The following is a 15,022-nucleotide window of genomic DNA, read 5'->3' as shown; positions in this document are numbered from 1 at the left end:
GTTTCAGCGTGAGTAGGGTTGCGAATTCCTCTGATCTGATTTCTGGTAATATATGATTTTACTTCATCATTGCTAAGTGTGGTTGTCTTCTCTTCTGCCTTAGCCCTGATTTTCTGGTCGATGCCACTCTAAGTTGCTCCATCTTCCCTTTTCCTCTGGTCGGCTGCCAGTGCTCCAGCTGCAGCTCCTTCTTTAGCAATTACAAACTGACGAATGGTCGCAATGGCCATGAGAAAGACAAAATCAAAACGTTGCTGTACTTGCAGAGGTGAGTTTTCATTGCACCCTCTTGTTGTGGGTTAATTGTGGGACAGAAACAATGTGCTTCGCCATCCACTGGATGGATATGGGTCTGTGCAATGGTTGTGTTGTTATAGGATGGTACTGAACACAATAACTGAAAAAAAATCATAACCCAACTCCTTTTGACTGGTTGCTTGTGGAACACATCAATCACTCAGTCAGATCCTTGTGTGATATCCTGGTAGAAGCAGTCATCCCAAGGGATACAAGACTTGGTTTATTGCAGTTCAGGACATTGCCTACAAGTACTACCCACTGCCCAAGATTTAATGATGTGAAGAATGTTTGGGTCAAATGCCTGTTTCTGTGCTGTCCATTCAATGCAACATCTCCCTCTCTCAGCTCCTTGTTCAGGGTCTTGCACTGTGTGTAATGACACAGCTCTGGGGTAGGTATGACAAATCTAGTCCTTTCGGCCTACAACCACAGTGCCATATGGGGCTCTTGGTTCAAAGGGGAATGCTCTCCTGCAAGTTAAGGAAAATGCCATTCTTTTGACAGAGTATAGAAATATTAATCGTGACCTTTGAGGGGTCGGGTTTGCTGAGTAATATAGGCTGTCTGTAGGCAAAACATACCCAATGTTATCATGTGCCTACTTTCTAGTCCAGCTGATTTTCTTATCCATTCATTGTAATGCATCCGATATTTCAGAGCTTTTCGCATGCTTCTAAACGTGGGGGGTTGTCAACAAATTTCTCAATTTGAATATTGCAGAAAGTACATTTTGCCAAAGCTTTTTGTCTTGTACTCATCGGGATAATTTGCAAGAATAGTGATACAAGGGGAAAGACAAACATTTGTACTGTATGACAGGAGAGTGCTGATTGATTGACATCCGGACTCAGGTGGGAACATGGCCATAAATAATCAGTGATGATTGAGAGTTAAGTTGCTGGCTTTGTTTACATTTTAATCCAGGCAGGTTGATCTAGTTAAAAGTCGAAAGAACTATGGGTGCTGTAAATCAGGAACAAAAACAGAAGTTGCTGGAAAAGCTCAGGTCTGGCAGCACCTGTGAAGAAAAAAATCAGAGTTAACGTTTTGGGTCCAGTGCACCTTACTCAGAACAGAAGAACAATGGTCACCTATTGGTTGAGATTTTAAAATTAATTCTGGAGATGTGGGTGTCGCTGTCTGGCCAGCACTAATTGCCCTTCCCTAGGTGCTAAGAACTGTTGGTAAATTCCTGCAGTGCATTTTGTAAATGGTACCCATTGCTGCTACTGATTGGTAATGAATTTAGTGAATCTTTGAGTCAAACAGGCTGCTTTGCCCCAAATGGGGTCAAGCTTCTCGAGTGTTTTTAGAATGGCGCTCATCCAGGCAAGTGGGGAGTATTCCATCACACTCTTGACTTGTGCCTAGTAGATTATTGGGGAGGTGAGTCAGGAGTCAGGAGGTGAGTTTCCAGTAGGATTCCTGCCCTCTGAACTACTATGTTTATATTTTGAACCCAGCTTAGTTTCTGGTCATTGCCATTCAACATCAAGGGTAATGATTAGATTCTTTCTTATTGGAGTTTGTCATTGCCTTGTACTTGTGTAGGGCAATCTTACTTGCCACTTGTCAGCCTAACCTTGGACGCAATGCAGGTCTTGCTGCATTTGGGATGAACTGCTTCAGTATCTGAGGAATTGCAAATTGTGTTGATGATTGCACATCTTACTTCTGACCTTATGTTGGAAAGAAGGTCATTAATGCAGCAGTTTGAGCCTAAGGCACTCCCCTGAGGAACTCCTGCAGAGATGTCCTGAGCTGAGATGACTGACCTCCAACAACAATAACCATCTTCCAATGTGCCAGGTGTGACTCCAACCAGCGGAGAGTTTCTCCCCCAAACAAACCGCTCCCTGTTTCCTGTGAACTGTAGTTTTACTGGGGCTCCTTGATTCGACAGTTGAGTTGACATGTACACATACATCTTCTTCTGTCAGCAAAATTCTGCACCTCTAGTTGATGCCCAAGTTGATGCTCAACTCACACCATGGCAGACGGTGACACTTAAATTCAATAAAAATCTGGAATAAAGAGCAATCATAATGATCATCATTGTAACCACTGACAACTGTGAGCTCAACGTCTTTCAGGGAAGCAACTCTGCCATCCGTACCTGATCTGGCTTACATTTTGATCCCAGGCCCCTAGTCATGTGGTTGACTCTTATCTGTCCTGTGGGCAATAAATACTGGCCTAACCAATAACAGCAGATTTTTAAAACATCAGTGCGTGGCTACACCTCTACCACAAGGCAACCAATCAGCACTCTCCTCTCATGCACCATAAATATTGGCTTACCCCTTGAAGTGGTATTCTTGCAAATTGTCTTGACAAATTTTTTTCAACTCATTTTGTGGGATGTGGGCGTTGCTGGCTGGGCCAGCATTTCTTGCCCATTTCTACTTGCCCTTGAGAAGGTGGTGGTGAGCTGCCTTCTTGACCTGCTGCAGTCTTCCTGCTGTGGGTTGACTCACACTGCTGTAAGGGAGGGAATTCCAGGGTTTTGACCCAGAGACAGTGAACGAATAACGATATACTTTTAAGTTAGGATGGTGAATGGCTTGGAGGGGAACTTGTGGTGGTAGTGTTCACATGTATCTGCTGCCCTTGTCCTTCTAGTTGGAAGTGGTCGTGGGTTTGGAAGGTGCTGTCTGAAGATCTTTGGTGAATTTCTGCAGTGCATCATGTAGATAGTACACACTGCTGCTACTGAGCGTCGGTGGTGGAGGGAGTGGATGCTTGTGGATGTAATACCAATCAAGGGGGCTGCTTTGTCCTGGATGTTATCAAGCTTCTTGAGTGTCATTGGTGCTGCACTCATCCAGGCAAGTGGGGAGTATTCCATCACACTCCTGACTTGTGCCTTGTAGATGGTGGACAGGGTCTGGAGTTACTCACCTCAGATCTTCCAGCCTCTAACCTGCCACAGTATTTACACGGCTGGTCCAGTTCAGTTTCTTGCCAAAGGTAACCCTCTGGATGTTGATAGTGGGAGATTCAGTGACTGTAATGTCATGGAGATCATGGGGTCATGGCTGAATTCTCTTTTGTTGGAGATGGTCATTGCCTGGCACAGTTGTGGCGCAATGTTACTTGCCATGTATCGACCCAAGCCTGAATATGTCCAGATCTTGTTGCATTTGAACATGGACTGCTTCAGTATCTGAGGAGTTGCACATGGTGCTGAGTATTGTGCGATCATCGGCAAACATCCCCATCTGACCTTATGATGGATGGAAGGTTATTGATGAATCAGCTAAAGATGGTTGGGCCTAGGTCGGTACCCTGAGGAGCTCCTGCAGAGATGTCCTGGAGCTGAGATGACTGACCTCGAATAGCCATGACCATCTTCCAGAGAGTTTGCCCCCTGATAACCATTGATTCCAGTTTTGCTAGGGCTCCTTGATGCTGCACTCGGTCGAATGCAGCCTTGATATCTAGGCTGTCACTTTCACCTCACCTCTGGAATTCAGCTCTTTTGTCTGTGTTAGAACCAAGGCTGTAAGGGGAGGCAGTGGCCCAGTGGTATTATCACTGGACTGTTAATCCAGAGACCCAGATAACGTTCTGGGGACCCGGGTTTGAATCCCACCATGGCAGATGGTGGAATTTGAATTCAGTCAATGTCTGGAATTAAGAATGTAACGATGACCACGAATCCATTGTCAATTGTCAGCAAAATCCCATCTGGTTTGTTAATGTCCTTTAGGGAAGGAAACTGCCATCCTTACCTGGTCTGGGCCTACATGTGACTCCAGAACCCACAGCAATGTTGTTGCCCTCTGGGCAATTAAGGACGGGGAATAAATGCTGCCTAGCCAGCGACACCCTCATCTGTGAATGAATAAAGGATGAATAACGTAATGAGATTAAGAGCTGAGTGGCCCTGGCAGACCCCAAACTGGGTGTCACTGAGCAAAATGAATAGCCCCGACAAAACACCATTTCACCAATACTCAAGTTCTGTACTGCCAAACGACTAAACTTCTAGACCTTACTGGCACTGGCATCAATATTAAGACCAAATTGCTGTACAATTACATCTTTAATAAAATGCCTCAGTAGAGTAGAGAGTAGAGAGGAGTAGGAAGTGTATTCCAGAGCTGGAGGCCTGGGGAGCTGCTGGACAATTATAAGAAGTCTGAATGTAGGAGTACAATGTCTCAGAGGGTTGTGGGGCTAGAGATTTCAGAGATAAGTGTTGAGACCAAGGAGAGATTTGAAAACAAGGACAAGAGTTTTAAAATGTTATGTATATGGGAGGTAAAATAGGCTAATGATCAGGTGTCATTGGTGAACAAGGTCTTGTGAGGATTAAGTTATGGGCAGTATATTTTGGATGACCACTTCTGGAGTACTGTGTACACTTTTTGTCTCCTTACTTGAGAAAAGGTAACAGCACGAGAAGCATTTCAGAAAAGGTTCACGCCACTCCTCCCATGATGAAAGGATTATCTTATGGAGAAAAGGTTGGACAGATTGGCCGTGTTATCTGTTGAAGTTTAGAAGAATGAGCGGTGACTTACTGAAACGCAAGACCCTGAGGGGATTTGACAGAATGGATATTAAAGGAATGTTACCCCTTGTGGGGGAGTTCAGGACTAGGAGGACATAGTCTAAAATTCAGGGTGTCTCCCATTTAGGGTGGACGAGAATTATTTCTCCGAGGATCAAGGTGTGTGGAATTTCCTTCCCTAGAAAGCAATGGAGCTAGGGCCATTGAATATTTTTAGGGCTGACCTAGATTCCTTACCAAGAAGGGAGTCAATCTGAAAAGGTACAAGGGATGGACAGGAAAGTGGAGTTGAGGCCACAATCAGATCAGCTGTGAGCTTATCAGTGGAAGATCAGGCTTAAAGGACCAATGGCTTACCACTAAAACCACGCAAACACCCCCACCTTATTTTTTGGAAGACATGTTGGGCAACAACTGGTAAGCAATACCAAACAAATCACTTCCAAAGTAGGTAAGGACTTCAGTGCTAATGCAGACATAAGAATGTTTATGACCGAATGAGGCCATTCAGCCCCCCCTTTTGTCTTACCTGGGACTAAAAGAAATATCTTATAAAAGAAGGGTGGCATGATGGCTCAGTGGTTAGCACTGCTGCCTCACAGGGCCAGGGATCCAGGTTCATTTCCAGCCTTGGGTAACTGTGGAGTTTGCACATTTTCTCCCAAGTCTGCATGGGTTTCCTCTGGGTGCTCTGGTTTCCTCCCACAGTCCAAAGATGTGCAGGTTAGGTGGATTGGCCCTGCTAAATTGCCCATAGTGCCCAGGGATGTGCAGGTTATGTGGATTAGCCATGGGAAGTACTATTATAGGATGGTGGACATGGGTTTGGATGAGATGGTCTTTGGTGGTTTGGTGCAGACTTGATGGACCGAATAGCCTGTTTCCAGAGAGGGATATGACACCTAATCATTGGCCTGCATTAGTTCCCACATACATAATGCTTTGATTTTAAAACTGTCGTCCTTGTTTTCAAGTCTGTGAAATCTGTAGACTCCAACCTTCTGAGACATTGGGGTGCTCCTACAATTCAGACCTGTTGCAATTTCCCAACGATGGCAGTACCAGCAGCTGCCTAGGTCCCAAGCTCTGGAATACACTCCCTACACCTCTCTACCTCGTTTTTCTACTCTGAGGCAATGTGTGTATAGAACCTTGAACTTAAAACGTCAAATGTAAAGTGTTTCATTGAAGAGGTTTGAAACTCAGTTGGGCAGACCAGAGAACACAATAATTGTGATTGCGCAGGGACTACTGGCTTAGTCAGCCCATTGCAACTGTCCCAGAGCGCTCGAGAGCCAGGTTCAATCAGTTTCTGAATTCAGGAAAGAAATGTGGAGTAGATAAAGAAAAGGATCTGATCTGCTCCTGGATAGTGTAGACAGCTGTTAGGCTGAGTGGAACGGTCAGTGTGATAACCTTTCCTTCTGATCCTGCAGGCAGAAACTTCCCATTAACATAAACGACTACGTGATTGTAAATGGCAACAAGTCAGGCACTGCTCGTTATGTTGGCCACTTGGACGCTTCAGGAATGGCCAATGCTGTTTTTGTAGGAGTTGAGCTCGACGAACCAAGTATGTATGGGTCCTTCTCTAAATGAACAAATGTAATCTTCAACAGAAGCAAAATCCTGTGGATACTGGAAATCTGATACAGACACCGAGAATGCTGGGGAAGCTCAGCAGGTCTGGCAGCATTTGTGGAGAGAGAAACAGAGTTGAGCCTGCTATAACTTCTTCAGAATTGGAATGGGGAACTTGAAGCATTAACTCTATTTCTCCACAAATGCTGCCAGACCTATTGAGTTTCTGTGTTTGCAATGTAATCTTCAATCTGTTCTTTAACTGATGCTTTGTCCTATTCACATTATTATTTCTTGTGATCTATTTTGTTTAGATTCAAAGATCTTTTTCTTATTTCTGCATTCTTCTGTTTGGGCCTCTTGACACTATAGCATACAAGACCTTAGAGAACAACGTACAGTAAGGTTACTGTGAGCACCATGTGAACTGACCACACAAAGAATGTTGCTTAAGGAGATGCAAAATCTAATGAGGTGTGCTTGGCTTCCACACTACATCCTCCTACTGCATATGAGATTAAGAACTCACCAAGTCATCTTTATTGCTCCATCTCCTTTCACCCACTAACATAGCCCATTTATCCATCCTTTTGGGTAGTCCATTCCAGATCATAACTTGCTGTGTCTATAAAATGCTCCTCATCTCCCACCAGACTATTCCTTTGACTGAGCTCCCAACTTCAAACCATACCATTGGAGGCAGATACCAATTGGAGACAAGCCAAAGCCCTACTGGTGGAGAAAAGTCAAAATTAAACCAATGGTTACTCATGGATGAAGGACTTCACTTATGTGTAGTGAATAGAAAAGCTGAAATTTAAGGTGGAACGTGGTAAAAGGTAAAATTATAGAGTCATACAGTATGGAAACAGACCCTTCAGTCCAACCCATCCATGCTGACAAAGTTTCCCAAACTAAATTAGTCCCACTTTACTGTGTGGGCCCATATCCCTCTAAACCTTTCCTATTCATGTACCTATCCAAATATCTTTTAAATGTTGTAACTGTACCTGCATCTACCACTTCCTCTGACGGTTTATTCCACACATGAACCACCCTCTGTGTGAAAAAGTTGCCCTTAAGTCCCTTTTAAATCTTTCCCCTCTCACCTTAGAAATATGTCCCCCTAATTTTGAACCCCCCTACCCTGGAAAACAGACCTTTGCCATTCACCTACCTACGCTCCTCATGATTTTATTAACCTCTATAAGGTCAGCCCCCAACCTCCTACGCTACAGTGAAAATAGTCCCAGACTATCCTTATAACTCAAACCTTCCATTCCTGGCAACATCCTGGTAAATCTTTTCTGGACCCTCACCAATTTAGTAATATACAGGCGACTAGATCTGCACACAGTACTCCAGAAGAAGCCTCACCAACATCCTGTACAACCTCAACATCCTGTCCCAATTCCTGTACTCAGTGGTCTGAGCAATGAAGGCAAGCATGCTAAACGCCTTCTTAACCACCTTGTCTACCTCTGATGTAATTTTCAAAGAACTATGTACCTGAACCCCTAGGTCTTTCTGTTCGGCAACACTACCCAGGGCCCTACCATTAACTGTACAAGTACTGCCCTCGTTTGTTCTACAAAATGCAACACCTCGCATTTATTGAAACTGAATGTCATCTGCCACTCCTGAGCCCCCATTGGCCCAATTGATCTAGATCCCTTTGTAATCATAGATAACCTTCTTCACTGTTGGTTATATCACCAATTTTAGCGTCATCTGTAAACTTACTAACCATGCCCCCGAATTTTCATCCAAATTGTTTATATAAATGACAAACTGTGGACCCAGTGCCAGTCCTAGCGGAACACTGCTGGTCACAAGCCTCTAGTCCGAAAAATAACCATCCACCACCAGCCTCTGTCTCCTATCATCAAGCTCACCCTGAATCCCATGTGATCAAAATTCACAAATTGGGCTACCATGTGGAACCTTATCAAAGGCTTTACTAAAGTCCATATCTGCTCTCTGCCTGCTTTGGTTATGTCCTCAAAAAAACTCAACCGAGTTTAAGACACGATTTCTCACTTTTGAAAGCCTCCAACTTGCTAGTCATTCCTTTACCTGTGAGCAGTCTACTCCAATCACCTATGAAAGTTCCTGTCTAAAATTTGCCTTACTCCAAATTAAGAACATTAACTTCAACTTTTTTACAAGGCGTATCCTTTTCCATAACTATGTTAAAACTAATAGAATTATGATCACTGGTCTCAAAGTGCTCCCCCACTGACACCTCAGTTACCTGTCCTGCCTTATTTCCCAAGAGAAGGTCAAGTTTTGTTTGGTACATCCACATATTGATAAAGAAAATTTTTTTGAACACAGTTAACAGATTCCTCTCTGTCCAAGCCCTTCACATTATGGCAGTCCCAGCCTATGTTTGGAAAATTAAAATCCCCTACTATTACAACCCTATTATTCTTACGTATGTCTGAGATCTCTCTACATATTTTGCTCCTCAATTTCTCTTTGACTGTTGGGGTGCCTACAGTACAATCCCATCAAGGTGATCATCCTCTTCTTATTTCTGCCATGATTCTGTAATAGCTATGATGTCCTAATCCCATGTTTCCATATGGGCCGTGAATTCATCTGCCTTACCCATAATGAAATAAATGCAGTTCAATTAATCAGAGTTACCTCATTCTGACTTTCTGTTGTCTGTCTTTTCTAATTCACTTGCTGTTATTTAATTCAGAACCATCCTCATCTGTCTTTCTATTCTCACTACTATTTGGAATCCCAATGCCACTACTAGTTTAAATGTACCCGAATAGCACTAGCAAATCTCAGGATATTCGTCCCCTTCCATTTCGGGTGAAGCCATCCCTTTTGAACAGGTCTTTTCTGCCCCAGAAGAGATCCCGGTGATCTAAAAATCTGAATCCTTGCCCACTGCACCATCTTTTCATTATTGATTTATCTGCCCTATCCTCTTAAGATGTGGGGTAGATTTGCTAGTATGAGATGGAATAAAAATAACGGCAATAAATAATCTTAGATTGTAAAATTTAGAATCCATATGGGTGGAGGTAAGAAATAACAAGGGAAGAAGATGGCACTGTTTCCAGAACAATATGTTGTGGATCTAAGCAGGGATCAGGCCTTTTGGATCTGGTAATGTGCAATGAAGCAGGTTTAATAAATTATTGTGGAATAACGGAACTGCTAAAGGAACAGTGACCATTACATGCTGGCATTTAGTATTCAGTTTGAGGGTGAGAAACTTGGGTTGGAAACAATTGTGTAAAACTTTAAATAAGGGCAATTACTAAGGAATGAGGGCAGAGTTGGCTAGAGTGAACTGGGAAAGGAGTTTAGCAGAAAAGATGGCCAAAAAGCAATGGCAGACGTTTAATACTTTATGACCTGCAACAATTTATCCCAGTAAAGATGAATTCTAGGAAGGGGATAATAAAAACATGGTTAAGCGAGGAAGTTAAGAACAACATGAAATTGAAAGAAAACAAAAAACATACACAAAGTGATAAAGACTCAAAAATAATATTGGGGGAGAAAATAAACCGTGAGGATAAATTAGCAAGCCATATCAAGAGCTTCTTATTTATATACAAAGGATGATAACATAGGCCCTATGAGGCTGGGAAAGTAAAAATGAGGAACTAGAAAATGGCATAGAAATGGAATAAATATTTTGCATTAGTCTTCATGGTGGTAGGCACAAATAAAACAGTTTCTAAAATATTAAATCAAGGGGCAAGAGTGGGAGAGGAATTAAATGCAATAATTATCACGCGAGAAAAAGTACTAGGGAAACAAATTGGGGTAAAGGTGATAAGACTCCTGTAGTGGATAAGTTGCATCCTAGGAAATTTCAAGGCACTGACTACATAAAACAGATGCACTGGTAGTAATCTTCCTAAAATCTTTAGATTCTGGAAAAGTTGCTGAGGATTGAAAATATGCCAATATAGCAACTTTATTTAAAAGGACAAAAACAGGTGTTTTGTCTTGACATGTTATTGTGAAAATGTTAGAGTCTATTATAAAGTTATATAATTAAAATCAAGCAGAGTCAGCATAGTTTCATGAAGGGGAAATCATACCTGACAAGCTGATTAGAATTCTTGAAGAAACTAACAAGCTAGATAGATACAGAAGAAGCAATGCATGTAATATATTTAGATTTCCAAAAGATGTTTGAGGCAAAGTAGAGAAGATCCACTTGGCTGAAAGCCGGTTTGGAGGGACTCGGTGTTATGGGGAGAGGTCGAGTAGGTCAGGCCTGTACTCATTGGAGTTTAGAACAATGAGATGTGACCTTTTTGAAACATACAAAAGTCTCAGAGGATTTGACAGGGTAGACATGGAGAGGTTGTTTCCCCTTGTGGGTGGGTCTTGTACTGGAAGGCATAACCTCAGAAGAAGAACTTGCTAATTTAAGACAGAAATGAGGAAGAATTTCTTTTCAGAAAGTAGTGAATCCACAGCATTCTTTACTGCAGAAACCTTGTCAAGGCTGAGATATTATGTATATTGAAGGCCGAGTTAGATTTTTAATTTTTAGGGGAATCAGGGGTCATGGGGAAAAGGCAGGAACGTGGAGTTGAGGATTATCAGAATGAGGCATGATCTCATTGAATGGCAGAGCAGACCTGATGGGCTGAATGGACTACTTCAGCTCTTATGTCTTATGAAGTCCTCGACTAAAAGTGAAAACCTGCATGATGCTGGTCAATTTAATTGAATTTTTTTTTTGAAAGGACAGAGCCTATTAATGACATTAAAAATATATAAAATTTATCATGTAATGATAACAGTTGAAGTTGGTAAGAAATTTTAAATATCAGTGTCAAAAGGTTCCTGATGCGACAACCAGCTGCTGCCAGGGTTTGAGCGCTCAGAGTTGCTGTAAAGCATATTTCCTAGCAAACTGTGCCAAGAAATGATTGGAGGAGGGGGTTTATCCGCACAGTGGAGCCAGGAATGGTAAGAACACAGAGTGCGTGTGTACCAGTCACACCTTTATCCAGGGGCAATTCAAATCCCATGTGACAGTAATGGTGCAAGAAAACCCCAAAGTATTCCCACCCCTGCCTCTGAACCAACGTCAGTGGAGGCATAAAGATCTGGCCAAGGTCGCTGGCTCATTGTTGACATGGGCCATGACAGGGTACCAAGAGGCTCAGACTATCGGGGTGGGCGGGGAGAGGTGCAGGTTCTGGATTAAGCCAGATCGTAGTTTGGCCGTTGACTGAAGTCAGGACAAATCATTTGTTAGCCAGCAGTTGGAATCGAGCAGGGAATCGGAGAGAAATTCCTAGCAGAGGACCTTAAACAAAAGGTAATACGATGTGTTTGGATTACAGGTGGACGACATGATGGTACTTTCAGAGGGAAGCGGTATTTCCAGTGTTATGAGAACTTTGCCATTTTTGTTCCAGTCCATGAGATATTTTATGTCATAAGTAAAAAGGTAAGATGGGAAGAAATGAGAACAGAGTTAGCTAATTAACACGTGTGTGATGTATATATCCGTCTGTGTGTATACATAATATATGTTTACTACAGCCATTCACAGGGGGCTGTTCTGTGTGGCACCGTGACTCTGTGGTTAGCCCTGCTATCTGGGTAAATCTAGCCACGTGTTCTCCCCCTGTCCACGTGTTCCGGTTTCCTCCCACAGTCCAAAGATGTGCAAGTTCGGGTGGATTAGCCATGCTAAATCGCCCATAATGTCCAGGGATCTGCAGGCTAGGGAGATCAGATATGGGAAATGTGGGGTTACAGGGATGGGTGGGAATATTCTTGGAGGATCAGCACAGACTCGATAGGCTGAATGGCCTCTATCTACATTGTAGGGATTCTATGAAAAGCCATGAATGGGAAGAGACTTAGGGAGGTATGCTCTGGCGCGAGTCTACAGATTATAAAGTCTTGTGACACTACCCGCCTCCCCCAAAAAAAAACAGAATGGGAGGGTCTGGAAGAAGAACCACAAAGCAAGCCAAAGGCCCCTTACAATGCAGCACTTTTCATGGCTACAAGACGTCTCAAAGCAGTTAATAACCAGCAAGGTGCCATGCAAGTCTAGTCAATGTTGGTGTATGAAGCTCAGCTGCCAATTTACACTTGTTCAAACTTCATTTTGTTACAGCCAAAGAAATCCATTTCACCTCCAACACCACGCTCAATGCAGCACTGCCATTCCCTCGGATCGCTCTCCAATAATCCCAGGGCTAGAGGAGAGCACAGTCATCAAGCTAATTCCAGGAAAAAGAAGCAGCATGTGCCCAAGAACCTCCATTCAAATAAGAGAGGTCTGAGAAAGTCAGGAGCATCTACCTCCTCGGGGACATCTGTTATGAGTGTGAACCTCCCTCAGGAAGAATGCAGTGACGGTAATGAGAGGACAGCGAAGGTAGCGGTCTCCTCCCTGCAGCCAAAACTTGGCAATCGGACTTCCACCATCACTGCGAGTCTACCTCCGGACATTCCCCAGTATCGATTGGTTCATGCATCAAACACAGTGAGCCCCAGGAAAGTTTCCAGGTGAGTTCAAGTCCTCCTCAAAACCTCTCTTTAGGCTGCGACCACCTTGTAACGGTCAAATAATTCAGGTTTTTTAGGATGTTCTGTGATGATTGAAGGAGGAATTTTGGCCAGAACACCAGAGAACTCCCTGCTTCTTTTTAAAAAAAAATGTTTATGTTAGGTATCCCTGGCAATATGAGCATTTGTTCCACATTGCTCATTGACTTGTAGGCCACATCAAAGCACAATTAAGAGTCGACCATGTTGCTGAGAATCGAGTCGAATGTGGGCCAGATCAGTTAAGGTACATTGCATTAGGGAAGGAAATCAGCAAATGGTTGTGTGTTCACAATGAGGCCAGCTTTTCATTCCAGATTTTACAGAATTGAAATTTTTAAATCACAGGCCCTGGGGAGATCTGATCTCATATCTCCAGAACATTAGCCTGGGGTTCTAGATTTGCAGTTCACTAGTACTACCATGACGACACTGACTCTGTGTGGCAAGACTTGCCCTTAGTGAAGTCAGGGCATCTCAAAATGCTGTCCAACCAATGATGTGGTTTTGTAACAAAGCCACGGTTGGAAACCTGGTGGCCAATTAACTCCCACAAACAGCACTTAAACAATAACATCGATTAAAATGGTCATGAAGTGTTGATTGATGCATAAATATTGGTCAGCACTTTGCAGGATATCGTTCCTCGTCTTCTTTGAACTAGCGCAATTGAAATTTCTACATTCTTGAGAGGACTAGATGAAGTTTCATGTAACACTTGAACTGAAATACACAGCAGCTCTGTTAGTATAACTCAGCCTGAGAACTGCGTTAGTGTCTGAAGTCAGACCTGAATCACTGACTCAGGTCAGAGTACTACCCAAAGAGATGCAGTTGACCCAGTATAATCATGGAGTCATTTACCGCACAAAGTGAGATCATGAGCCACTCAGCAGTAGCAGCAGTGTGTATCTTGTAGATAGTACATACTGCTGTTACTGAGCGTTAAAAGTGCAGGGACTGGACGTTTGTGGCTTGATTGGCGAAACATCCGCAAAATCCATTCTGTCCTCCACTGATGCTCAGTAGCAGCAGTGTGTACTGTCTACAAGATGCACTGCAGAAATTCACCAAAGATCCCCAGACAGCACCTTCCAAACACACGACCGCTTCCATCTAGAAGGACAAGGGTGGCAGATACACAGGGACACCACCATCTTCCAGTTTCCTTCCAAACCACTCACCATCCGGACTTGGAAATATGTCGCTGTTCCTTCACGTTGCTGGGTCAAAATCCTGGCATTCCCTCACTAAGAGCATTGTGGGTCAACCTACAGCATATGGACTGCAGCGGTTCAAGAGGCAGCTCACCACCACCACCACCTTCTCAAGAGCAGCAAGGAATGCTGGCCCAGTCAGCAACGCCCACCTCCCACAAATGAATAAAAGAAAATTCAGCCCATTGAGGTATTCCACAAAAACAATCCATTCAGTCCCACTCCCCTACTCAGTTCCCAGTGCCATGTTGGCTTCTTTCCTCCAAATGTGCATTAAATTTCTATTTGAAAATGTTTATTGTTAATTGTGGACCAGATCATACCACACTGTGTAAAAGTTCCCTTTGCATTTGTTAACCAAAATTGTACAAGTAGCTTTTGTACCATCAGTTAATGGGTACTTGATTTCCTTGTCTATCTTATCCAAACCCCTTAAATTTAATCTCCCTCGCACCAAGGAAAATAACTCTGGATTCTCCAACCTAACCCCCCCACTCCCTGGAAGTGTTCTGGTAACATTCTTCTGCATTATCTCACAGACCCTCACATCTTTCCTAAAGTGTAGTGACCAGAATTGGACTGGAGTGTTAGACTATCATTATGTGATCAGGTAATGGTATAGTATTCAGACTCTCAACCTTCTGTTAAAGATGAACACGACTAATTGGAGGTGAGAAAGAATGTTTTCTTTAACAGAAACAAAAAATGTGAGATAGTAGGAACTGCAGATGCTGGAGAATCCGAGACAACAAGGTGCAGAGCTGGATGAACACAGCAGGCCAAGCAGCATCATAGGAGCAAAAAGGCTGACGTTTCGGGCCTAGACCCTTTCTGATGAAGG

General features: G+C 43.2%; 1 protein-coding gene across 1 annotated transcript in view; it reads left to right on the top strand.

Annotated features, from left to right (window-relative positions):
• LOC109912772 overlaps positions 1 to 15,022 on the top strand; it is a 68,894-nt gene that overhangs the window by 51,344 nt on the left and 2,528 nt on the right. The window contains exons 7-10 of the mRNA XM_048618344.1: positions 104 to 268; positions 6,256 to 6,392; positions 11,743 to 11,849; positions 12,531 to 12,925. Of these exons, the coding sequence (XP_048474301.1) occupies positions 104 to 268; positions 6,256 to 6,392; positions 11,743 to 11,849; positions 12,531 to 12,925 (804 nt within the window). The remainder of the gene's footprint in view (positions 1 to 103; positions 269 to 6,255; positions 6,393 to 11,742; positions 11,850 to 12,530; positions 12,926 to 15,022) is intronic.

The sequence above is a fragment of the Rhincodon typus genome, chromosome 2 (genome assembly GCF_021869965.1).
Source record: "Rhincodon typus isolate 14 chromosome 2, sRhiTyp1.1, whole genome shotgun sequence".
Classification (NCBI taxonomy): domain Eukaryota; kingdom Metazoa; phylum Chordata; class Chondrichthyes; order Orectolobiformes; family Rhincodontidae; genus Rhincodon; species Rhincodon typus.
This window is presented reverse-complemented; position numbering and strand designations above follow the sequence as displayed.